The 25,697-nt window shown below is 36.5% G+C and overlaps 1 protein-coding gene across 1 annotated transcript in view; it reads right to left on the reverse strand.

Annotated features, from left to right (window-relative positions):
• LOC121418703 (protein WWC2-like) overlaps nucleotides 1-25,697 on the reverse strand; it is a 50,731-nt gene that overhangs the window by 16,801 nt on the left and 8,233 nt on the right. Inside the window, exons 2-4 of the mRNA XM_041612785.1 lie at nucleotides 19,187-19,227; nucleotides 18,610-18,678; nucleotides 561-739 (exon numbers count right to left, since the gene is read on the reverse strand). Coding sequence (XP_041468719.1) covers nucleotides 561-739; nucleotides 18,610-18,678; nucleotides 19,187-19,227 — 289 coding nt within the window. The remainder of the gene's footprint in view (nucleotides 1-560; nucleotides 740-18,609; nucleotides 18,679-19,186; nucleotides 19,228-25,697) is intronic.

The raw sequence follows: 25,697 nt of genomic DNA on the forward strand, positions 1-25,697 counted from the left end.
TTTAAAAGTTTACAAATATTTAGTAAAATACTAAAAACAGTTATATGCACATCGTCATGAATATTCATAAGGTGGCTGATGATGTCACATATCCACTTTCTTTTTTCTTATGTTATTACATGAAATCATACTGGTAAATCTTTATTTTTTTCATACATGTGTAAATGATGTGTCTGTTATGATGAAATAACTTGTGGCCATAAATAACTAATGCACTTATTCAGTTATCGATCCAATTATTTTAGTTCTTGGTAGAAAATTTTTGAATAAACCAAATTTCATAAAATAAGAACAAGAAGGGATATGACATCATCAGCAAACCTAATGAATATTCATAATGACATGCCTAGAGCTATTTCACCAGATTAATGCAAATCTTTCAAATTCAATAACTTTGTCACTTGTTATCCGATTTTGATCCAATTTTCACCAATTTGCTCGGTGAATTTTAATCTATTTATTGAGATAGAGATATCTCCAACCTGGACCATCCCTTTAATGTTTAAGGTTATGTATATCACCTCCTCCTTTTTCCCATAGATGGTGATATCACCCATTACCTCTTCCTGGCTGAGATGCAATCCATGTTCCTGGATGTCACCAAGCAAGTGAGGTGACTGTAGGTCTGTCTGGGTGATACCCTGGGGAGAGTCCTGGCCGGTGGTCTGCAGGTAATCCTTTAGCATGAACTCCTTTTCCTTCCTCCACACTAACCGAGGATCTTCTACTTGGTTGGTATCTAAAATAAAGCAACAATTAGAGATAATTTTCATTTCATGATTATTGTGACTACTGATTTTTTTGTACTTGAATGATTTATTCCTTGAAATCCTATACATATTCTGCTTTGGTAAATCCAGATTAGTGCTGCATTCTTGGAGTTGAAAACTCTCTCTGATAAAGAAAACAAAAATATCTATCCTATTATGAATTAATGTACAGTGTTTATAAAAGAAGTATTCTGTACATGTATGAGACTGGTGTTTGATGGGCTAATATGGAGAATGTAGTTTGATATTTATTGCATTATTAAATGCCAAATTCTGGAGTGAGCTGTCTTTTGTAGTGAAGTGAAAGGATCAAATGACATTGGTTCAATTTACATTCTGATGGCAAAATGAAATTTCTCGGCAAGTTTTCTGCTGCATTGGTGTCACTCGAGACTTTTCATAATACTGGCATATAGGACCAAAAATACGAGATAAGTGTTTGTCAATATTGCACATGATAAAGATGACATCCTTCTGACATGGGCATGTTTTATAACAGTGGCTGACTAATGTATTTTTAAGTTTTCATCCTATTCACATTCCTGTTTTTGAAAAAAAAATACATTACTGGGTAGGCCTACAATACATTGTACCTAAACCATGCAATTTTTCATTTCTCAAGATATCTCAAAGACATTTTACCCTACAATGTCTTGCTCTGTGCACTGTGGGAGACAGACATTACATTTCCAAAGCGAAGTATTCAATTACTGTTTCTGTTTCAGTTGTGACAGGCGAAAAGGTGTAGAAATCCTAGCCAGGAATTTTGGTGTGGAATGTGCGGCCTACATGTTTCTTGTGACGATCCTTGTCAGGGGGGCCTGGAAAGGTTGCCAGGTCGCCGAAAGGAGATCAAAGGTCTAATCTTTTGCCCTGGATACACTGCAAGGGTACACACATTCACATACTTTGCTCTGTCTCACGTTTACAAACTTAAGAAGAAAATAAAAGGAGTACCAGTATAGAACTTGGCACAGAGTCAACAAAAGGTAGAAAGTTTTAGATTTCTTTAAAGAGGAGTGAATTCGCAATAAAAAATGCTGCTTCCCCATCTCAAGAACAAGTAAATTATTTGAGGACATAAGACTGAAATTACTATAAAAAAATGAAATGACATTTGAAATGAACCATTTTCTGTACATTTCATTTGTACTTGCTTCATTTTCTTCAGGGCAGACATGAACATACGTGCATAAAGCACTTGATATAAAGTCCCCCAACAAAACGAACTTGAACAGCAGCAACAGGATCACTGGGTAGCCCACGTACGTGCAAAGCGCCAACTTAATGTGTTCCGCCATCGTGCTTGTTGGTTGCCGATAAAATGCGCATTTTCAGATTTTTTTACGCTCAGTCATTATCCATGACTGAAACATTGACCAATCAAAAAATAAGATTCTATAAGAAATATGAATATTCATATACGAAAGTATAAACGTAGATAATTCAGTTTTATGTGAAATTTAAACACAATTCTTCAAAATTGGGTTAGATTTATGTCTGTAAAATGACCCTTAAAACCAAAGTTTTTTTTCGAAAAAATAAGGGTTTTCCCAAGTTGTCATGGTAACATGGTCGGAATTAAAAAAGCTTAGCAAACACTTTATTTCAGTGATCGAGGATGTATTTGTTTACGGTATACGTCTACATAAGTTATGACATTTTTTTCCAGACCATGGATGAACTTTCAAAAAGAGATATTTTAGGCAAGTTTTTATGATTTCCGGCAATTTTCTGACACAGGCATTTAGAAGACGTAATTTTTACAGAATTAGAAGAAGACATCATGGATTTTCCTAATTATCACGACGGATATGCAACTTACTTGTAAATAAATCAAACAAAGTCTATGATTCATTTTCGATAATTCAAAAAGAGACATTCAAGTCTCTGATTGAGAGCTGCAGATTGAACATTCGCACGGCGCAATGGTAACGTTTTCGCCGATTTCGTCGGGGCAAAAACACCAAGCGAGCCGTCCCACTCACCAGTCCCGAACGCTGCGCTGTATGTTTGATGATATATCTGGTGCCATTTCGTGCTTATAAATTTGTTTTTCTACAATGCCACTATCTCATTAAAATTATTTGTCATGATAACATTTGAAATATTATCGTTTAATGGCCCAAAGGATCGACTGTAATAAATACACTTTGAAATATTGTCAGAGAGTGATTAGTTAGGTGATGTTTATGGTCAGAATTTAGTCATGGCTTCGGGTGAACTTACGCGAATGCGGTCACTTGCTCACGGGGCGAGTCGGCCTGGCCCTTTGGTGGAAGGCCGTTAGTTGCAGTGCAGCAAGAGCAGAGTTGGGAGTTAAGTAAAAATACTTTGAAATAAGTAATCTGCAACTATTTTTTTGTCTTACTCTTATCCCTTTAGATTAATTAGATAAGAGATTAAAATTCTAAAAGTTTAAATCCAATTTTAGACAGAGGCATAACAAAGAGTGGTGCTTTATAATTATGGGGGGGGGGGTCTTGCATGCCCCCAATTCAGAAAAAAGAGGAAAAGGAAAGATCAATCATGCGAAATTGTTCAATTGGATTTTTGTAACAAAAACATCAAAATTATGCTCAATTGCTCATGTCGGTTGCAACTTACTAAATACTTTTTAAATTTTGCCTGATCGATACACCATAACGTATAACCCTTAATTTTTTTTCGCTCGTTACGCCACTGATATAACGGCTAGTTTATGCCAACATTATTTGGTTGCGGGATCAAAGCATCAGCTATAGCTAAACATTTATACTTTATGCCTGTTCAACTTCAAATACAGATTTAGGCCTGCATTTACGAGATGTCTTTAAGATCTATGGGTGCCTTTATTATTTTCATTTTCAATTAAAACAATTATTAATTATGTATTAATTTAGTATTAACCTCCATGATACATTTTACTGTGTTAAATCATGCCATTTCTGTTATATTAAGCCCTTGTAAAATCATGCTCAGTAGCAGACCCCCCCCCATATATAAACAAAATAGAAATGTATATAACATGAATTGACACCCCCCCCCCCGCATCGAGGACAAAATGAAAAAAAAAATCAAAATAATTGACCGCCCCCTTTGACGAGGCAGCTGTCGGTGGCATGATGTCTTTGACCTTTTTGCGTGTAAAAATAATACTGAAGAAATATAGGGGCACTCTAAGTGTCCCCCATGAAAATCGATCTGGATCTGCAAGTGCATGGGGCTGAGCCCTCTCCAATGTCATAGCTACACCATGGCTCCGTAACACAAAGATTAGCGATCAATTGCTAAATGAATTGGCTAATCAAGATCAATGTTACACGCGCATTTGTCGCAAAATACTGACTAAGAACCAATCAGAAGCGTTCTTTCATATTTGCTATTCATCGCAAACCTTTGTGTTACGGAGTCCATATCTTTACGTTCTAGCTCTCATATTTTTCCGCTCCCTGATTTTTGGGGAAGAAAAAAAAAACAAGGCGAAAGAAAAGAGTGAAATAAATCCAATACGATTAATCACAATTTGAGTTGTTTGAAAGAATTATACTTATCAGATAAACTGAATTAAATTCTACAATGATGAAGAATATTAAACAGCAATCTTGATAAATTCTGTGTTTTTTTTTCAAAATCAGAACCAATTAACCTTTTTCTGATTTTTCTGTCACTTTCCACATTTTGAAGAAAAAAATTAAGTTGTTCATCGACGCCCTGTACTGCATGATGAAACTGTATCCCCACTGGGTCCTCTTTACTCCCCCCCCCCCTCTCCCCCCCCATAAAAGCGCCTTGCTCATTTCTCTTATCTCACCTTGACCTTAATTAGTTAATCTTAACGATTTGGTGGTACTGTCAAACGTGACTGGTCGCCATCATAGCTTCATCCCCAACAAACACGGAACAAACAATCACAACAATATTCTGTTCATTCGACCCAACATCATTCCGTTCAATACGCGTAAGGCCATACGTGGGCATGCACAAACAACGTGGGTTCTCAAAAACTGACCCGCGTTTGGACTGAAATTGTGATAAAAATAAAAATGTCATAAATATCACAAAAATATGGGTGTAATAACGGATATTTGATTAATGGAAAAACATCAATTACTTTTTCATAAGAATTCCGGAAAAGATTTGAACGAGGTTTTTATCAATTGTAATCAAGAGGAATTAGTGTATAGATGAATGGCGCTCAACGTTAGCCGGGTGAGGGCGCGCGCCAAATTTGGCCAGAATCTGTCAATATGGCGTCGCCCTTTAAGCTGACGTTGGGTCTATGGCTCGTGCACGTACGTGAGCCATATTCTGGAAGGGGATATTATCAACATATTAGTCTAATGAATGCAAAGATGTACATTTACAGTATATCTGCCCCCAAAATCCACATTCAGCTATTTATATACTTTCATTGGGACATGAAAGAAGCCTAATGTACATTACAAGTTCTACCTCCTGGGGCCTGTTGCACAAAAACTTTTTACCTGAGAAAACTCAGGTTATTTTTACCAGAGTTTTTGCCCTGTGTTAAAGTCAATGGCAGAAATCAGACTAACCTTAGTTTTCAGTTTTTACCAGAGTTTTCTCAGGTAAAATTTTTCATGCAACAGGCCCCAGGTAAAGGAAACCACATTTTTGTAGCCTACATGTTTACTGTACAAAATACCCTTTCCTCTTGAAAAAGTTGACAAACCAGGAGGCCGTTTCATAAAGCTGTTTGTAAGAAAAACTTTTTAAAATGAAGGGTGATCCTTTCTTGTGGTAAATGATATTCACCATTGGTGATTATTTAACGCGTAAGAAAGGTTCACATGTCATTCTTAAAGTCGCTCTTAATTTACGAACAGCTTTATGAAACACCCACCAGGACCTAGGCTTTGCAACACCCAGGAGGATGCCCTGTCAATTTTCAACAAACCAGGAAAATTGCAAACTACATGTACTTGGAGGATATTGGATAGCTTACAGTCCATTTCTTCAGAGCATGTGTTCAAGAGTTGAACAGTGTGCAGGATTAGACGGATCAGTTTTCATTCAATAGATACAGACTATGCCTGTCATCAATCAAAAAAAATATATACTATACAATCCAAACAGTGGTTGACCAAGGATGAAACTAGGTCAGGTCATATGGTTGGGCAGCAGCCAACAAGCATGGAAAGAATGCACACTGTTTGCAATGACAGATGAGCAGATGCTCAGATCTTTTCTCCTACTAGGCCCTAGGATATATTTACCGCTAGAATATTAAGAAAAAAACACATTTGAAATGTTTGAAAGTGGTGTACTTTCACCACAAAAGAACACAACATGTCAAATGAAAAAACAAAAAACAAACAGAAACACAACTGCCATAAAGCAAAAACTCACAGCACAAAATATGCAAACAATTGGCAAGTGGCAACATACATGTACATGTGGGCCTACTCATTTCGCTGAAAAAGAAATTGTATCACGACTCCTTGCAGGAAAAACTGGGCAATTGAAGACTTAATAAAATACGACTGCTTCATCTTGACAAAAAGGAGACAACAGAAGCAAGGAGAAAATGCAAATGATAGAAAAGGTAAAAAATGTTCAGGAAAAAAATTCTTTAAAAAAAACACTAACCAGAAACAAAAAATAGACTAGAATTTAATTCGTCATGCGGACGAATTAGGTGGTCTGTCATGATTTTTCATTCAGAGTCGGCTAATGTATAAAATGAATAATTTAGATATGATTGATAATCTTGATTCTAGACATCCTAAGAATAAATTTTGACCATTGCTCAATGTGATTATTAATGTTTCCCATAGACTTTACACGTAAGCAATTTTGAGAATTACAATTCCAATATTGCAAGTGAAAAACGGGCATGATCCCGGCATCTGATCAAAAAGTGGAGGGCATATTACCGAAAGCCCAGAATCTCAGCTATAACATATTAAAAGCTCCGGCAAAACTGACAAGAAGAAATGGAGATATGGCTCACGAAATAGAGGAATGTCGAATCTAGTTTTGAGAAAAAGTCATGTCCCATAGAGATTACACACAAAATACATGTGATATGAAAAAAACAATTATAATCTGTTTTATCTTGCTAAATTTTAACTTTCATACCTTTTAATTATCATAAAGGATCATGTAAGAGGTGGCAAAAAGAAAAAAAATGAAAAAAAAAATTATCTTTTCTACCCCAGGAATCGAACCTCCGCCCTCGAGAAAGCAAGTCAAATGCGTTATCCATTGAGCCACGATATTCCCCATAGAGATTACACGTAAGCAATTTTGAGAATTACAATTCCAATTTTGCAAGTGAAATACGGGCATGATCCCGGCATCTGATCAAAAAATGAAGGGCACACTTCCGATAGCCCAGAATCTCAGCTACAACATGTTAAAGGCTCAAGGAAAGCTGACAAGAAAAAATGGAGATATGGCTCACGAAATAGAGGAATGTCGAATCTAGTTTTGGGAAAAAGTCATGTCCCATAGAGATTACACGCAAAATGAGGAAAAATGACATGCCTCTTTTCATCGCTGTTTTACGCAATGATGCGTTTCTCAAAACGAATATTCATGTTAACTGAGGAGAAAGAGTACATTATAAACTACAACATATTGAAATCTGGGCGAAAAATTATCTATATTCGAGAAGTTACAGCCAAATTTGCATAAATTTGATGACGTCATTTTTGAAAAAAATGAAATTTTTAGTTCGGGCGCCTATTTGATGACGTCACGATATAATTTAGGGACAATGGTGACATGAAATCAAATCTACAACTCATACTCTATCGATATATGAAAAAAAAATTGGGGGTCAACGGACTTTTTAAAGAGCTACAGTGAATTTACCATAGGCATGTTTTTGCCCATATATGGCCTATAGTGAGAGCTCGCGCGCACACGTGCTGCAAACTTTAATGGGTGTTAATTTCTATATTAATGGTTGTAGAAGGTTGATCAAGGTATCAAATTGCTCAGAATTTTATTAGCAATGCAATGATATTAAAAGAAACGGTTTTTCTGCGTTGTGTTAAGGTGTAACGCGCGGAAACGCGCGCGCATATGTGCGCGCGCGCAAATTTTTGAAATGCCTAAAATGACCTGAAACGTACCCAAAAAAATTTATAGGTCATTTGGACGATTTTTTTACCTTTGACGCGCGCGTACGCGCGCGTCATGACCTCTACATGACCTTTGATGACATTGACAGTTGACCCTTGACATGAAGTTAATGTCATGTAAATATTGTTAATTTTTGATAATTGATAATGAAGATATGATCAAATGAAGAATTTTACAAAATGGCGCGTAGATGACGTCATCATGACCATATGACCTTGAAAAGCTTATTTTGCCGTCTCTATGATAGATTCTATATATGACGAAAAAATCAGCAAAATTGATTCAGCCAATTTCGAGAAAAGTTGGCGACAAACATAGGTGCCAAGAATAAAGAAAGAAATAAAGAAAGAAAATTCTGACGAAAACAATAGGTGATCTGTCAGAGACAGACCACCTAGTAAAGTGAGTGGGTTGGGGACTATAATATGGTAGGCCTACACATTTTTTGTATGATAATGAATCATTCCGAGACTTCCTCATAAAATTACTGCTCACTCATTTTTTTCATTTCTGTGATTTTGTACTCTTACTCATGCAATAATCACTTGAAAATAGTGGTTTTTCATGATTTTTTTTTCAATACAACAAAATCATTTTAAAAAATCTAAAACTGAAGAGGGGGGGGGTGACAATAAAAAAATGGAAAAGGGTCTACACTTCCTTGGTACATTACACTTCTCCATGTACATGGTCAAGAGTTGTTTACTCCACCAATTAGGCTATTCAAGAAGACTTCTCATGACAACAGCTACAGGTACATTGTATAAAACCCCACTGGCTTTCAAGGTCTATATTGTGCTGCATTGCCAAGAATGGACAATAATGCTGGCTGGCAAATAACACTTGACCAAGCATTGCAGTTTAAGACCTTTTCAATACAAAGGGGTCTCAAAACTTGGACTGTGTCAGATAAACATTCCTGGATGATTACAAGGACATTGCCCACTTTAAAGGTAAAATCTTCATCACAGAAATATGCATCAAAACAACTCAGATGGATAAATAAGGAATTAAAAAAATTAAGCATTTTCACAGTGACTAAAAATATTGGAAGCAGGACAATTTTTTTTCTCTCTCAGATATGCTTTTCCCACTTCTTTTTTTTCCCTAACCCCTGGAAATTGGTGCCAGGGCTAAGGGGGGGGGGGGCCTTAGCCCCACCACTTTCCCGGGTTAAGCTTAGCCCAATTTGTTTTCACACTACGTTTTAGCAAAGTGAGCTAGCACGATAAATAGTACGGTACTAAAAGCAGGGTTAGCCGGCTTATTGTGGTGCTAGCACCACAATTGCAGTGCTAAGAGATGCAGTGTGAAACGAAACTGGGCTAAGGAAATGTGGGGCTTAGCAATAGCCAATCACAGAAGTCGAAATTGCACGTTAATTACGCTCTGTATGGTAATATCATCAACATTCATGAGCTGTGGGATGGTCCGGGGTTAAGGCGTTAACCCCGCTAAGCAGATAGTATGGGGTTAATGTAGTATGGGGTTAAGGATAGTCCGGGGTTAAGGAAGTGCAATGTGAAAAGCATATCTCTCTTGTTTTTTTTTTTGGGGGGGGGTAATGCATTGAGATGATTAGATTATGGTAAGAATTACAACAATGGAAATGCCTAAACAAATAATCATATAAAATCTAACATCAGGTTTGCATACCGGTACTTTGAAAACAAAATTGTTTTCCCCCTGATATTGAGAATTCTTCAATTCCCAATGATTGTTTGTGTGTGTGTGAGTGGTAAGAATGCCTTTCCCTCCTGTCATAAAACCACACTCTCACACATGTGACTTGCCATGCATTTATGTGCCATTTTTTTACCTTAGAATCATGATTGCATTTACAAACATGAAACACGGAAAAAGGGTGTTTGGAAAGAGGTCAACGTTTCTGTAGAATCATGAACGAAAAAGGTATGAACGCAATCGGAATTTGAATCATGATTCTATGATGTCAGTCTGTCAGGCTACTTTCCGTTTGACTCTTGCAAAGCTCAAGGCGCGTGCTATAAAAGGTGACCTATACTTCCGCTGTCAAACTGCACACAGTGATATGCACTGGATCAGCCCCAATGCGAGGAGAAACAGCATTGGAATGAAGGTCGTCTAAATGCTGATTCTGTGGTATTGTGATTCATGTATATGTTTTGAATCATGATTCAAATCATGATTCTGGCTTGATGTCGCATTTATAAACACAGCCTTAGTGTTAGCAATGCAATAGGCCTAAATAATAAAAAATTTTACACTATATCACTCATTGCAAATATGTAGGCCTATACCAACATATTCTTATTTTTTTCTAGTCTTAACATTTGATTTCATTGGCAAATTAAAATTGATTGCATATGATTGTGAGTTGTGACATACATGTACACTGTAGTGTTTACATAAGCCAAGGCCGACAATACAACTAGGCCTATAGCGTGTTACTGTTAGGACTATAATTTGAGAATAAATTCATGAAATATTTGTGTTGAGTTCATTTACAAGAAAGTAGGGTTTTGTAAAGACCCTGTTTGAAAAGTGCTGTAGATTAACAAAATTTCGTCTTGATTTTTTGTTGGTCTCAAATTCTGTATGACGACTTTAAAGTGATACTTCTCAATCAGACAACTAGACACTATAGAAGGCAATGATGAAGGGCATCAAAACATCTGCAGTTATCATAAGATCCAGAATACAGTATATAGATCGGGAAAACAAGAAAGGACACTGGCTGTCTGGTACCTTCAAACTACAAGTTGTTTATCAATTCAGAGAATTCCGCCAAGCTGGATCACCCCTTTAAAGTTCCTAGCTTGCTTCTGAGAACAAGAAAACCCACTCAGATGGGATTGGGGTACACAGCAGAAAGGAATGCGAGGAACAATAGCTCGCTAGGAAGTGGGAACAATAGGCATAGACTAACCACACAAATTGTTACATGCTTAACACATGGGTAATGGTGCCCAGTGTGGTAAAGCTGAGTTTGGCAGAAGGAATGACATTGCTAGAGTGTCAGTCATCACTATTGTACAGACATGCACGTAAAACTAAGATTCGGAAAACAACATGTACAAATGCACAGATGCATACGTGAAAGCGTAGAAAAGTGGAATTTCAACCGCAGTGACATTGGTGGTACCAATTTATATTACTTTTAAAAACAAACCTGTAAAATGTTGTTAACATGTCAAAACTGATGAAAAATAAATAGGACAAAACTTCAATGAATACAGGAAATTATTAACAATTAGGCCTACAATTTAGAGCTATGGTACATACATGTACATGTAGGACTACATGGGTCTATGCAATGAATTGCAAAAAAAAAAAAACAAGACCCATAATTTGAGTACATGTAAATGTGGGCCACAAATAATTGACATAATTAGAACATATACATGACTTGTCAATTATTGTAGAGAATATCCTGCATATCCTTCAATATATTGAAGCCTACACCAGAGGCAATGATGACTGTATCATATGCTTTTCTCACTTCATTTCCTTAACCCCATACTATCTTTTTTGGCTTTCCCACTGTCTTTCTTAAAGGAAACCAAAAACCCAAGAAGAGAAGTAATCTTATTGGAAAGAGTAAAATGAGAGGAACAATTTAAAAAAAGTTTCATCAAAATCGGTTATGAAATAAGCAAGTTATGGACAATCAAAAAGTCTTGTTGTACTTACTATGTGAATCCTCAAATTGGCAAACGTGCTTCAAAATGGCTGCTTTTGTGGACAAAGTTCTCTCCATTTGTTTTGTACACAGATTTTCCCCTTTATTTTACATATTTCACATTACTAGTATCTCCTCCTGACCTTGACATATATGGTGTGGATTATATATTTTCCCATGACATATGTTGTGCTCAGAAGGAGGCAAGATGCAATTTGAAAGATAATGATGAAAATCTGAAAATTTGTGTACAAAACAAATGGAGAGTTGTCCAAAAAATCAGCCATTTTGAAGCACATTTGCCAATTTGAGGATGCCCATAGAAAGTACAACAAGAGTTTTTAAACTCCCATAACTTGCTTATTTCATAACCGATTTTGATGAAACTTTTTTTAAATTGTTCCTCTCATTTTACTCTTTCCAATAAGATTACTTCTCTTCTTGGGTTTTGGTTTTCTTTGGGGGCTAATGCCTTAACCCAGGACTATTGCACAGCTCATGAAAATTGATGATTTTGCCACACAGAGCAATTTTGACTTCTGTGATTGGCTATCTTAGCCCCACTTTTCCTTTTTAGCCCAGTTTCGTTTCACACTGCATCTCTTTGCACCTCAATTTATGGTGCTAGAACTGCAATAAGCTGGCTAACCCTGCTTTTCTAAAGGGTAATGTGAAACCAAAGTGGGCTGAGCTAAAACCACAGGAAATTGGTGGGGCAAAGGCCCCCCCCCCCCCTTAGCCCCACAAATTTCCCGGGGTTAAAGGTCAAGTCCACCTCAGAAAAATGTTGATTTGAATCAATAGAGAAAAAATCAGACAAGCACAATGCTGAAGATTTCATCAAAATTGGATGTAAAATAAGAAAGTTATGACATTTCAAAGTTTCGCTTATTTTTAACAAAATAGTTACATGTATATGAATGAGCCAGTTACATCCAAATGAGAGAGTTGATGTCACTCACTATTTCTTTCGGTTTTTATTGTTTGAATTATACAATATTTCAATTTTTACGAATTTGACAATAAGACCTCCTTGCCTGAAGCACAAAATGTTAAAATAATGGAATTCCACGTGTTCAGGGAGGAATGAAACTTCATTTCACATGACAATGACGAGAAAATCAAAATATTTCATATTTCAAACAATAAAAAACAAAAGAAATAGTGAGTGAATGACATCATCGACTCTCTCATTTGGATGTAGCTGGCTCGTTCATACAACTGTTTTTGTGAAATGAAGCAAAATTTTGAAATGTCATAACTTTCTTATTTTACATCCGATTTTGATGAAATTTTCAGTGTTATGTTTGTTGAATTTTTCTCTTTTTATTCAAATCAAGTTTTTGTTGGGGTGGACTTGTCCTTTAAGGAAAATATGTGCAGTGTGAAAAGCATAATAGAAACCAAAGGCATCATCCCAAATATTCAGTAATATGGGATATTCATTCAAAGGGTGTGCGTAATCTATAGATAGCAAATTTTTAAGTTCAATTCTGTTCCGTTCAGTCTCCTACTAGCCCCCCCACAATGTTTTCACCCCCAGCACAGGCAAAGTTGAATTGAGTATTGAATATTGTGATATTGAAAATACAAAAGTTACATAAAAAGGGCCTACTTTCTTTCCAATCTGAATGAGGCAAACCAGGGTAAAGAGATTTAAGTGTCTATTGGGTCCATGGTACTACATATTCAAACATTTTGTGTGTCCCACCATGCACGACCATTGCATACCTTTTCTTTTTATCTCCAGAGTACTTGTAGAAATTCTGATTTTTGTTGAGCATTATTGCCATGGTGGCACATGTTGCTACCATTAAATTGTAAAGTTTAGTAAGTTTATACAGCCTTTAGTGTCTTTTCACTTTAATTAAAATGAGAGCTTCATTTATCACTTCAAATGTCTGACAGACAGACAATGCTGAGCAAACCAACCATTACAGAGCTACACTGTACTTTTCTTAAAAGACATCAAACAGTCTGCACCTGATCAATCATGACATATAATCAATGCATCAGGATACAATCCCAGAATAAGCTACATTGGATTCCAGTAGGGTTTTAAAAGAGGATTTAATGCAAGGCTGATGCTCTAATTATTGCCTTTGAAATGTGGGTGAATGGTGTATTTCAGAATTAAGGGGAGTATCATATCGAATGATAAAATCAATGGATTCAAAGATCTATACATTTACAAGTAAATAAAGTGAGCTGTATTTTAGGAAATAAATGTAGCTAGGATCGAGTTTTTGAGAACATAGACTTCTCTGCACACACTCTATCCCCAAAGAAATGATTACTCTAGTAGGCTGTATGTACATGAATTCTGACCATGGGGGTAGGCCTACATTCTTTTCAATATATCTTCATGTTCTGACTTTTGAAACAATTAGTTTGAGCAAAAAATGAAAAAGGATTCATAACTATTCTAAACTTGTAGCATGTAGGCCGATGGCATGACCAGTCTACATATACACTGTATTCTATGATAAAATTTCTCTTGGGACACAAACATGTATCAACTGCCACAAAAATGTCAACAATGCCAATGAGAAGAGCTAATCCAAAGATAAGTAGGATTGGGGAGTGAGACTTATCCAGATAAGGGAATTACTTGGTAGAAATTCAGGCATTTGTAGAGCTGCTTATGCAAGTGCCAGATTAAAAAACCTTTTTATTCCCCATTCAAGAGCAGTTTTCTCTTCTTCAAGCACAACATAAGGTGGTTTCAAACTGCCTCTATCACAAGAATCCCCATGTTGAATTACGAGAACTTTTTTAGGCTGAAAAATACCCATTACATATTCCTGCATTCACACTGCCCTGAAACATATCCTTCGAGATAAGTTCCTGAAATTATGAGCATGTGCAGTATGGTCTGATAAGCAGGCAAGGCGCGATATTCAAAATCACTAGCCCAGTAGCCACCCATGGCGCCCACGCCCAACTACACGCTGGGCGAAAAGTTCCCGTAATTTGCTTTCACATCGCCAAAATATCTGCGACCTTGGAAAAATCCCTACGAAAGTTCTCGTAATTTCGCCAAGTACCTACTATTTTATAGCGGGTATTTTCTTTTGGGGAAATTACGCGTAGTTTGCTTTCACATTACCAAAATACCTGGTATTTTCTGATCGGGGTAAATTTCCCGATCAGAGAATACCTGGAACTGACGAACTTCAAGGCGGTCTGACGTCTGTAACCACCTTTAATATAGGTAAAACACCCAATATGTACTTATTTTTTCCCCCTAATGTTTAAAAGATCCGGTTCACAATCATTTTCCTAAGCAGAAGAATCACAAGCATCTAGCAGAGGTGCACAAAATGACTGTGAATGCATGAGAATAAATTAAATTCACCACCTCGCTCACCTACAATATGTTCTTAAAATACTTTAAACACGGGAAATTACATTACACTTTGAAATTTGTACGACAGATTATGAAGGTCCGTTTTTCAAGTGACACAACATTTTGCTCCTAGTCCTACATATACATGTACAACAATTGCTTGGGACCAAGTTTTATTTTGGAGGATGTATTATGATTAGGGCTGTAATAGGGTTTTATGTTTAAGTTTACATGTAGGGTAGTAGTGTTAAATCCAAGGTTGAAGTTGGTATTCTATTGTGTGTAGAATTATAGTCAAGTAAAACTGTCACTGGAGCCAATCATGGAACCATTAAAGTTGTGAATGGAATTGGTGCAAAACAGTAAAAGAGTAGACATTAGCACTGAAATTATTGTAGGGCTTCACAACATTTTCAAGCACGTTACATCTCAAAGCTTCATAAAATTTCAATCTCTATCGCTGTTCAAAGTATGACATTTCAACTTGAATAGTCTGGCAATCTACAGTTTCAGTTTCTTATCATCAGGTTTTATGTGAATATAACTAGTTTTACAATAATTGAGGGTTGATAATTGCTCAGCTCCACTAATTGGTCTCCTTGACTAATTGATATATAGCTTTGATCTGGTATTCCTTCCATAAAGAGTATTGAAGGGTGTTTGACAATGCAATTGGATGTCTCTTGTACATGTTTCAAAGGCATCTAGAATAGTCTGCAGGTACAGACTCCTATTTGGCGCTTCAACCGATAACAGGTCTAGAGTGAAGACTAGACTACAAAGACTCTTATCTATATCTGTGTCACAGTGAATCTAGTCTCATTACTTCAGACTCTGCATTATGCACTAAGCAAAATTGCGAAAACAAAGGGTCCGTGCTACCTGCAGACTAGCCTCTACTAGGCAACGTGCCTGGGGCTGGGCATATATTGATTCTTACTACATATATATATATTCATTTTGATTTTCAAATAGATTCTTTATTGATATTAATAAAGTGACTTTGATAATTGACTGATTCAACGTTTTACTTTGAGGGATGCTTTTAATTTATGGAAGAGGGCCCCAATGGTTTTCATTTATGGAAGATACAGTATGCACCTCTATTTACAATTTATTTCCATATACACGACATGAGAATCGTTTCTAGCCATGATGAGTCATTGTTTTGCAGTGGGAGTTACACTTTCTCAAAATGCTAGCATCAGCATCCACTGGTAAACCCATTTATATTCCATCTTCTGAAATCGTATTATCCCTTTTAAAGCATTGTTTGAAAGTGATGTCAAGTGATGCCAAGATCATCATTTAGGTTTCATTGCATGATGGCCAGCCTTGTTATGTTCAGACTTGTTCCATAAGTATAACGGAAAGAGTCTCAGACTAATATGAAAAGGTCTTTTTTTCTCCAACTACTAGAGTGCCACACAACAATAGAATGTCTTTTTTTTGCTTGAATTTTATCTTTGCAGACATCCTCATGGCCTTCATATTGTCAACTAAAATAAACTTAGCTTGCCTGTCTCTTTTATAAATCCCCAAATTATCTTTGAAAAAGGGAGGAATTTCTCCTTGAGCAACCAAAATAGAAGATTGGAGGGAAATTCAATGAGTGGCAAGGAATACTCATAGAGGCTGTTCTCATTAGGCTTTCTAAAACTAGTTTACTGGAAACCGATTCAGGAAACCAGTTTGGAAGATTGCTTTGCTAGCGTTCCCACTTGATCACACGAAAGTGGTTTTCAAAATCATTTCACGTAAACCACTCTTGTTGCTATGGAAACGCTCTCAGTGGGGTGACACGTTTCGCGCGAAATTCGAAACCGCAGCATTGGCATTCTACACCTGTCGTGTGGAGTAGCGCGCTCAAAATGTGCGAAGATCGCTTCCTGAAGAACGGTTGTGTCCTCACGCTAAAACCACTTTAACGAGGCAAAGCGATCTTGAAAACTACATCGCGAGGTGGTTTTCCAAACTGGTTTGGAAGATCGCTTCCAAGACCGATTTGATCGTTCTCACTACGCGTTAAACTAGTTTCCAGTAAACTAGTTTTAGGAACGTAGTGAGAACAGCCTCAGAGTCTCAGAGAACAGTCTGAAGGCAAAAAATAAATAAAGAGGTTTAATCATTATTGAAGGTTTGAAAGGAGGCACATGTACAGTGCGTCCCCCCCAAAAAAAAAAGTTTGCCCGATATACGACTGAATTTATTCCAAAATTGAAAATTATTCTCAATGAAATGTCTGGGATTAAATAGAAAGCTCATCTCAAGTCCTAACTTTTATACAAAAAATTCATTGGTCTCGCTTCAGTGGTTTTGAATACTCAGTCTGTTATGTACAATGGTGCTTTTCAGCCCATTCCAAATTTGCATTCTACATGAAGTTCTCGCAATTTCGACAAGTACTATAAATTTACATGTAGCAAGTATTGTCTTTCAGAGAGATTACGAGTAATTTGCTTGCACACTGCCAAAAATTACCTGGTATTTTCTGATTGGGGTAAATTTCCCGATCAGAGAATACCTGGAACTGACGAACTTCAAGGCAGTCTGAAACGTGAGAAGGAATAGACCAATGTGGAAATGAACAGGTCTGCCCTCTCCGGAAAATGCATGTGAAGCATTGCATGTATTTACGTAGGCCTACATACAAAAGATTTGAGGTGCACAAGGTGCTTCCACACATCCCCATTCAGGAAAGAACCTAGTAGTTTGCCTGTATGGAAGTACATGTAATCAATGGGTATTTATCTGATCAGAATGGGTGTGAACACACACACAGTTTACAGGTACTATGAAACCTGGATGTGAATTTTATTGGATGATGAAAATGTGTGGATTGTCCTCATATGACCCTGTGGGAGAAAAACCTGATTGACCTGACCTGTTACCCTTGTACCATCCTAATATCAAATCAACCTGATTTATGCTCATCATCTCATAAGCCAAGGAATGCTAACATCTTTCCCAGGTGTCAATAGCTATCCACCCTCTCCTCTTGTACACATGTAAATCATGGATTAACTTCATCTAATGTTGAAAAATTCAATGGAGAATAGGCAAAATGAATATAAAGCCGACATACAGGTTTGCAATTGTTACATGAAAAGGATATCAATTGAGTGTTTCCCACAACAGGTACTTGTAGGCCCTATGCACATAAACATCAAGTCAAAACCTTGCTCAACAGATGTTTAGTTTTCAGAGTCTCATGCAGGGTACTACTTATTTGAAATAGCAGTGAGATGCGAGCAGTTTACGATCTTGATAACGAGTTTAGCAGTATTTGGACCTGTCTAGATTAATATCATTGATCTGTGATGAGAGGGTGTTCACGCCCCTCCAATGCAGAGCTGAGTATTTTAACAGAAACAAAATCAGTATAAATTTTTGGAAAAAAATCTACTATATCCAGAAAGAACATCAAATTGCTATAGGCCTAACTGACAAAATCTCTTGACAATGAAATAACCAAAGTTTATGAGAGTCAACTGCAGCACAGGACACTACTTACCCTACAAAATATCCACAAAAAAAGGAAAAAGATTATTTTTTTTCTTGAAGACCAATACACAAGTATCACAATTTTGATGTCTGATCCACAATGTGAAATCGTTAACAAAGAAATTACTGTATAATCACTGGTACGGTATTCTTTCAAAATGCAATGTTATCGAATTAGAAGTAATGTGAGAGAAAAAAATTCATCCTCTATTGATTGTGAAATAACTTACGATTTAAATGATTGATGTAATAGGCTCCAACTGACGGATCAAAAACTTTCTCCCATCCAAATGGCAGCTCTAAATGAAAAGAAAAAAAGAAGAAAATTTTATGAACCAATATCTTCAGTTAATAAAAAAAGACAAAAGTCAATGCACAATATTTACATATATAATACAATTTGATTATCTAATTTGCTAAACTTCACTTTTACTTTTTATTTTTTGAGAATTGTAATCCTAAATGTATCATTTGAATGTTAGAATAAATTTCACAAAAGAAACACACATAAAGTCAGGAAAAGTAAAAACAAGATGAAAATAAGTTATAGTCAGACATACTTAAGTTTTTAATTGCTTTATAGTTGGATAAAACATTCCTCCCAATATGGTCTGTTTTGAGCTAACATTTGTCATCAAATATTTCCCAATCTACAAAAATTACATCTATGTGTTTTTACAATCCATTGTTTGTCAGAATGTGATACAGACATGCATGCATCTGTGGCTGATATTCGTTGCTTTTAAGAAAAAAAAGGTCTCATTGTCTTGATAATCTGGTGGACTAAAAATAGAAATAATAACTTACCATCACCTACACAATCTGCAAATGACATTGGTTTGATCAATCTAGGAATAAAAAGAGAGGAAACAATGTGTTAAAATTAATATAATTTCTTATGAGCAAACCCCAGCCCCCTCCCCCTTTCTCTCCTGAAATTAGCAAAACAATTTTAGTTATTTAATTTTTTTCCACAAAAAAATCACACATGAAGCAGACAAAAAAAATATTAATGGTTTATAGTTTATCTTCAGATGGTTGCAATTACATGTACATGTATGTGGGTCAAGACCCTTTATAAAGTTCATGTTCAAAGTAATCTAGATTATTGAGAATTCAAATACTTAAAGGTCAAGTCCACCTCAGAAAAATGTTGATTTGAATCAATAGAGAAAAATCAGACAAGCACAATGCTGAAAATTTCATCAAAATCGGATGTAAAATCAGAAAGTTATGACATTTTAAAGTATCAATTATTTTTGAAGAAATAGTTATATGAACAAGCCAGTTACATCCAAATGAGAGAGTCGATGATGTCACTCACTATTTCTTTTGTTTTATATTGTTTGAATTTCAATTTATACGAATTTTACGATTAGGACCTTGCCTGAAGCACAAAATGTTTAAATAATGGAATTCCACATGTTCAGGCCAAGTGACCATTCAAATGAAGCAAATCCATTATCGTGCATATTATATGTGAAACAGGTGTCAACTGCATGTAGGCATATTTCTTGGAGATTCTCAATTGTATGACTCCTTTCATGCGTATACATGTGTTCATGTACTGAAAGGTTCATGTACATGCTGTTTTAAACCAGAATATTGTGTATCACTCCAGATTTTTCATAGAAAATTTGATTTTATTCTATCAAAGCCATTTGCATGCGCTTCAAGTAGCAATGGGCTGTGAAGCAGTACAAAAGGCTTCTAACGAAAAGCTTGTGCACAGCAGTGCATGCTGCAAACAAAAGCTTTCCATCAACCCCACAAGGCTCAACGCAAGAAGAAAATATGCACATAGCTGATAGTATGTGTCTAATACCAGAGCTAACAAAGGGATGGAGGCAGATCAATAGATGACACAAAGATAGGAATGTAGATCAATACCTTTCTTTTGGGCCTTTTAATAGTACTATTTGGAAGCCAAGCTACTTTGGCCTTTTAAAGATGAAAGTACATCATACTACATGTATAGACTCATGTGATGTGACTGCTTGTAAAATGAAATGTAGATGAAATGTAAATGGAGATTTCAATAGCTACATGTACATGTACTTCAAGGCTTTCCTATCTATCTCATGATACATTTTGTATAAACTGACCCAATCTCATGATTATGAAGAGAGTATAATGTTTAATGTACACGTAGGAAGCCCATTGATATTTGGCCAACATCGCCCGAATTTATAGGCCTATACATTGTACATGTAGATACAATGTACATGTAAGCCTACAATAACTGTGCAGGCCAACATGTATTAAAGCCTATGTGTTGTTATGAAAAATTCTTTTGCATGAACTTGGTACAATTTTGCATGAGATTCACTTGTTACTCAATACTACAGGCATGAACACATACATGTAGGACTACATGTAATGAATAGTCCTACTCATGCCAGAACCAATAAAGCCTGGACCTAAATTAATCCAAGTTATCAGAGTTAAACACCATGCATTAACCTAGGCCTATCATATCTATTTCAATAAATCCCAAATGGCAATGTAACTTCTCATTTTAAACATCTTTTGGTTTTTGTGGGAAAGTCAGTTGCATTTCTACAGGATTCTTTACTTGGGCATGGGATTTTGCTTGATTGTTTTGGGAAAATTTCTTCCAAGTGTTAATTCTCAGTTGCGGCACATGCCTTCTACATGTGTATATAATCAAATTCAGAAAAAGTTGTAGACCCAGTTCTTTAATAGGCCTCTTATGATGAACTTCATGTACATATGGAAATGGAATTCATAAATTGACTGATCCAGCAAGAAACTGAAAAAAAAAACCAGTACATTTTGACTACAGACATCATAGACCAGCTACAAAGCTCTAAAAAAAAATATCTGACAGAAGGTGGTTTCAAACCGCCTCGATCACAAGAATCCCCATTAAATTATGAGAACTTTTTTAGGATGAAAAATACCCATTAATTATTCCTGCATTCACACCGCCCTGAAACATACCCTTCGAGATAAGTTCCTGAAGTTACGGGCATGCGCATAGTTTGGTCTGATAAGCAGGCAAGGTGCGAGATTCAAAATCACTAGCCCAGCAGCCACCAACAGCTCCCGCGCCCAACGACACGCTGGGGTAAAAGTTCCTGTAATTTGCTTTCATATCGCCAAAATACCTGCGACCTTGAAAAAATCCCCGCGAAAGTTCCCGTAATTTTGTCAAGTACCTACTATTTAGCGGGTATTTTATTTCGGGGATATTACGCGTAGTTTGCTTTCACATTACCAAAATACCTGGTATTTTCTGATCGGGGTAAATTTCCCGATCAGAGAATACCTGGAACTGGCGAACTTCGAGGCGGTCTGAAACCACCTAGAGAGCAACTTTAGGAGCCCATTACGTGCTCAGCAAGTGGTCTTAACCAGAGCCCATTTGGGAAAAGAGGAAATGATTTACGCAAGGTGTTATGGAGGATTGTCACATACCATTCGTTTTACTACAAATTTCTCGTATTTCCCAGAGTTTCAGCACAGTCTATAAAAACAGACTCTTATCAAACATACTGTATACATGTACTGTACGTGTCGTTAAAAGTTTAATATACTGTACAACTATTTTTCTTTTAAATCTTCATCCCCATTCTTCTGATCATTTTTTAACATAATTTACATGTATCTTTTAATATTAAACTTTCTAGGATCATACTCATTATAAAACTTAAAGTTTATTATCATTAGCGTTCCTGCTGTTTTCATTGTTTCTTAAACTGCATCATTTCAAAAGAAAATAAAAAAATCTATGCCATGTACATGTACAACATTCTGTAGGCCGACAAAACATGTGCATAAAAGATGTGATTGTACATGTACATGATGTACATGTACATAGTAGGCCTACGCTACACTATCTGTGAAGATGCCAGCATTACCATTTTTTTTAATCATTCTTTTATTCTTCTTCTGCTAATCTTCACAACACAGTTGATTTATTTTTAATCAACACACATGTATCTTTTTTCTCCCTTAATAATGATGGGCAAAATTTTCAATCCACAGTCCATGAGGAGACTTTGACGTGTTTCACCATACTGTACATGTAGGCCATCAGTTCCAACATTGGACAAAGGTCTTCATTGGAAACTAACTTTGCACTCAGGCACTTTCACATTTGACCTCAAGTGTTGTGGTGGTGGGGGGGGGGCGGTTGTGTATTGACACTGACTTGTAGTTGCATAGTAATGTACATGTACTGTAGGCCCTACATAGAAAAGCAGGCCTACTTCGATGCATTAAAATTTTCCACAATATTTCCAGATATCGCAAATCCAGAATATTTACATTTCTCACACGAGACAATGGTTCTGCTTAGGCCCTATTTAGTAAAGTTTACAATATCTCCTTTAGCATCAATTGTAATCCGATACTAAAAATCATACAACAAAACCTGTCTAGTATTCCACAATTTTTCCAGTTGAAATGACACTGAGTAAATAATGAGTGGGAGTGGGAAAATTTGTTATCTCAACCTGCATGGTCATTACTAGTACATGTACAGTATCATGTCAACTACAATATTTTTTTTTATTGAGTTAACATGAAAATTATAGGCCTAGGTTCCCACTTTTAAAATCAATTTGATACAAGAAAATAAGTTTGGAACAATTGTTGTTACATATCATTCCAGAAATTAGTCGGTAACTTTCTGATATCCACAAAAATTCAGAAAACACAGTACTTTACATGTAAGCTATTTAGGGCCTACTTTAAGTGCTCAACGTGCCATTTTTCAAGAAAAATAACTACACTGCCATGGGAGGATACTATCAGGAAATACTCAATTCAAATCTTCACCCCCCCAAAAAAAAAACAAGTGGAATGCCTCTGGCCGTCTCACCTGCATCACGCGGTTCAATATAGCAGCAGTGCTGACTTTGAATACTACTCTAACTCGCACAAGATGTTCAGTGATACATGGTTACTCTTATGTCCACTTTTTATGAACTAGACCAATAAACTTACAGAGATATGATGGTTATTCAAAAAAAAAAACCCAACATGGCCAAAGTTCATTGACCTTTCATGACCTTTGACCTTGATCATGTGAACTGAAACTCGAACAGGATGTTCAGTGATACTTGATTACTCTTATGTACAAGTTTCATGAATCAGATCCATAAACTTTCAAAGTTATGATGGTAATTCAACAGATACACCCAATTCGGCCAAGGTTCATTGACCTTTGACCTTGGTCATGTGACCTGAAACGCACACAGGATGTTCAGTGATACTTGATTACTCTAATGTCCAAGTTTAATGAACTAGACCAATAAACTTTCAAAGTTATGATGGTAATTCAACAGATACCCCCGATTCGGCCAAAGTTCATTGACCCTAAATGACCTTTGACCTTAATCATGAGACCTGAAACTTGCATAAAATGTTCAGTGATGCTTGATTACTATTATGTCCAAGTTTCATGAATCAGATCCATAAACTTTCAAAGTTATGATGGGAAAATCAACAGATATCCCCAATTCGGCCAAAGTTCATTGACCCTAAATGACCTTTGACCTTGGTCATGTGACGTGAAACTCATGCAGGATGTTCAGTGATACTTGATTAACCTTATGTCCAAGTTTCATGAACTAGGTCCATATATTTTCTAAGTTGTGATGACATTTCAAAAACTTAACCTCAGGTTAAGATTTCGATGTTGATTCCTCCAACATGGTCTAAGTTCATTGACCCTAAATGACCTTTGACCTTGGTCATGTGATATGAAACTCTAATAGGATGTTCAGTAATACTTGATTAACCTTGTGGCCAAGTTTTATTAACTAGGTCCATATACTTTCTAAGTTATGACATCATTTCAAAAACTTAACCTCAGGTTAAGATTTGATGTTGACGCCGCCGCCGCTGCCGCCGTCGGAAAAGTGGCGCCTATAGTCTCACTCTGCTTCGCAGGTGAGACAAAAAATGGTTGAAAAGGAAAAAGAATAATAAACTTTTGAAATATATGTACTGAATGCTTGTATGCTACAGAAACATGAAGCTTGGATTCCAACACCTTTCTGATCAGGGAAAATACTGGGTAGGCCTATTTTTCCAATAGCGTGATTTCTGCTGCAACGTACTACAGACCATTCACAGATGTGCAGAGGAGTATATTTAATAGTTTTACAGTACTACTTACTGTAGTACATGTACATGTATTAAGACCTCTGGCCTACAATGTAGTATACGTAAATACATAAAAACGGATGCAAGAGATCTAGGAAGAAACTGCTCTACCAATTCTTCAAAATTTTGGCAGAGACTGCCTTTTGTCAATTGTCAATTTTGTACCTTTTGCTGGTCACCAAAAAGATATTAGGCGGTTTCAAACCGCCTCGATCACAAGAATCCCCGTTAAATTACGAGAACTTTTTAAAGCTAAAAAATACTCGTTAATTATTCCTGCATTCAGACCGCCCCGAAACACATCCTTCGGGATAAGTTCCCGAAGTTACGAGCATGCGCAGTGTGGTCTGATAAGCAGGCAAGGCGGGAGATTCAAAATCACGAGCCCAGCAGCCACCCACGCCGCCGCGCCCAACGACACGCTGGGATAAAAGTTCCCGTAATTTGCTTTCACATCGCCAAAATACCTGCGACCTTGGAAAAATCCCCACGAAAGTTCTCGTAATTTCGCCAAGTACCTACTATTTAGCGGGTATTTTCTTTCGGGGAGATTACGCGTAGTTTGCTTTCACATTACCAAAATACCTGGTATTTTCTGATCGGGGTAAATTTCCCGATCAGAGAATACCTGGAACTGGCGAACTTCGAGGCGGTCTGAAACCACCTAGTGACTGAGCATAGCTCAAACGCATTCTACTATGAAACCTAAAACTATTTCAAGGCAGCATAGTTTGCGGACAAACAAAACACGCATTCCTTTCTATATGGGGCCCTGACAAAATACAAAATTTGGAGTTTTGCAAATTCACTGCATCACCGAACCCCTTTCACATTTACAATGTTACATAAATGTAAATTGGAGAAGCTCGGAACTTTCATTTTTAGTGATAAAGAGGCGTCAGGCAAAAGATCATGTACAGGTATGGGAAGGTCTATGCCTATGGGCTTGTAATTTGAAAAGTACATGTATGCCAAGTTGCCTATAGATCAGGCTTGCACTATTGGACTTCACATACATGTAGGCCAACAATAAAAACTGAAATGAAGCATTATTATGTAGGCTTACTTGTATAGATTTTATGGATCAAAAACAATGTGATATGTGAATTCTTCTGAGCTTAATACACCATGTAGACCATCTTCATGTAGATCAAATCAATATTAAGATTTTCTCATCCTT

Source organism: Lytechinus variegatus, chromosome 1 (genome assembly GCF_018143015.1).
Source record: "Lytechinus variegatus isolate NC3 chromosome 1, Lvar_3.0, whole genome shotgun sequence".
Taxonomy (NCBI): domain Eukaryota; kingdom Metazoa; phylum Echinodermata; class Echinoidea; order Temnopleuroida; family Toxopneustidae; genus Lytechinus; species Lytechinus variegatus.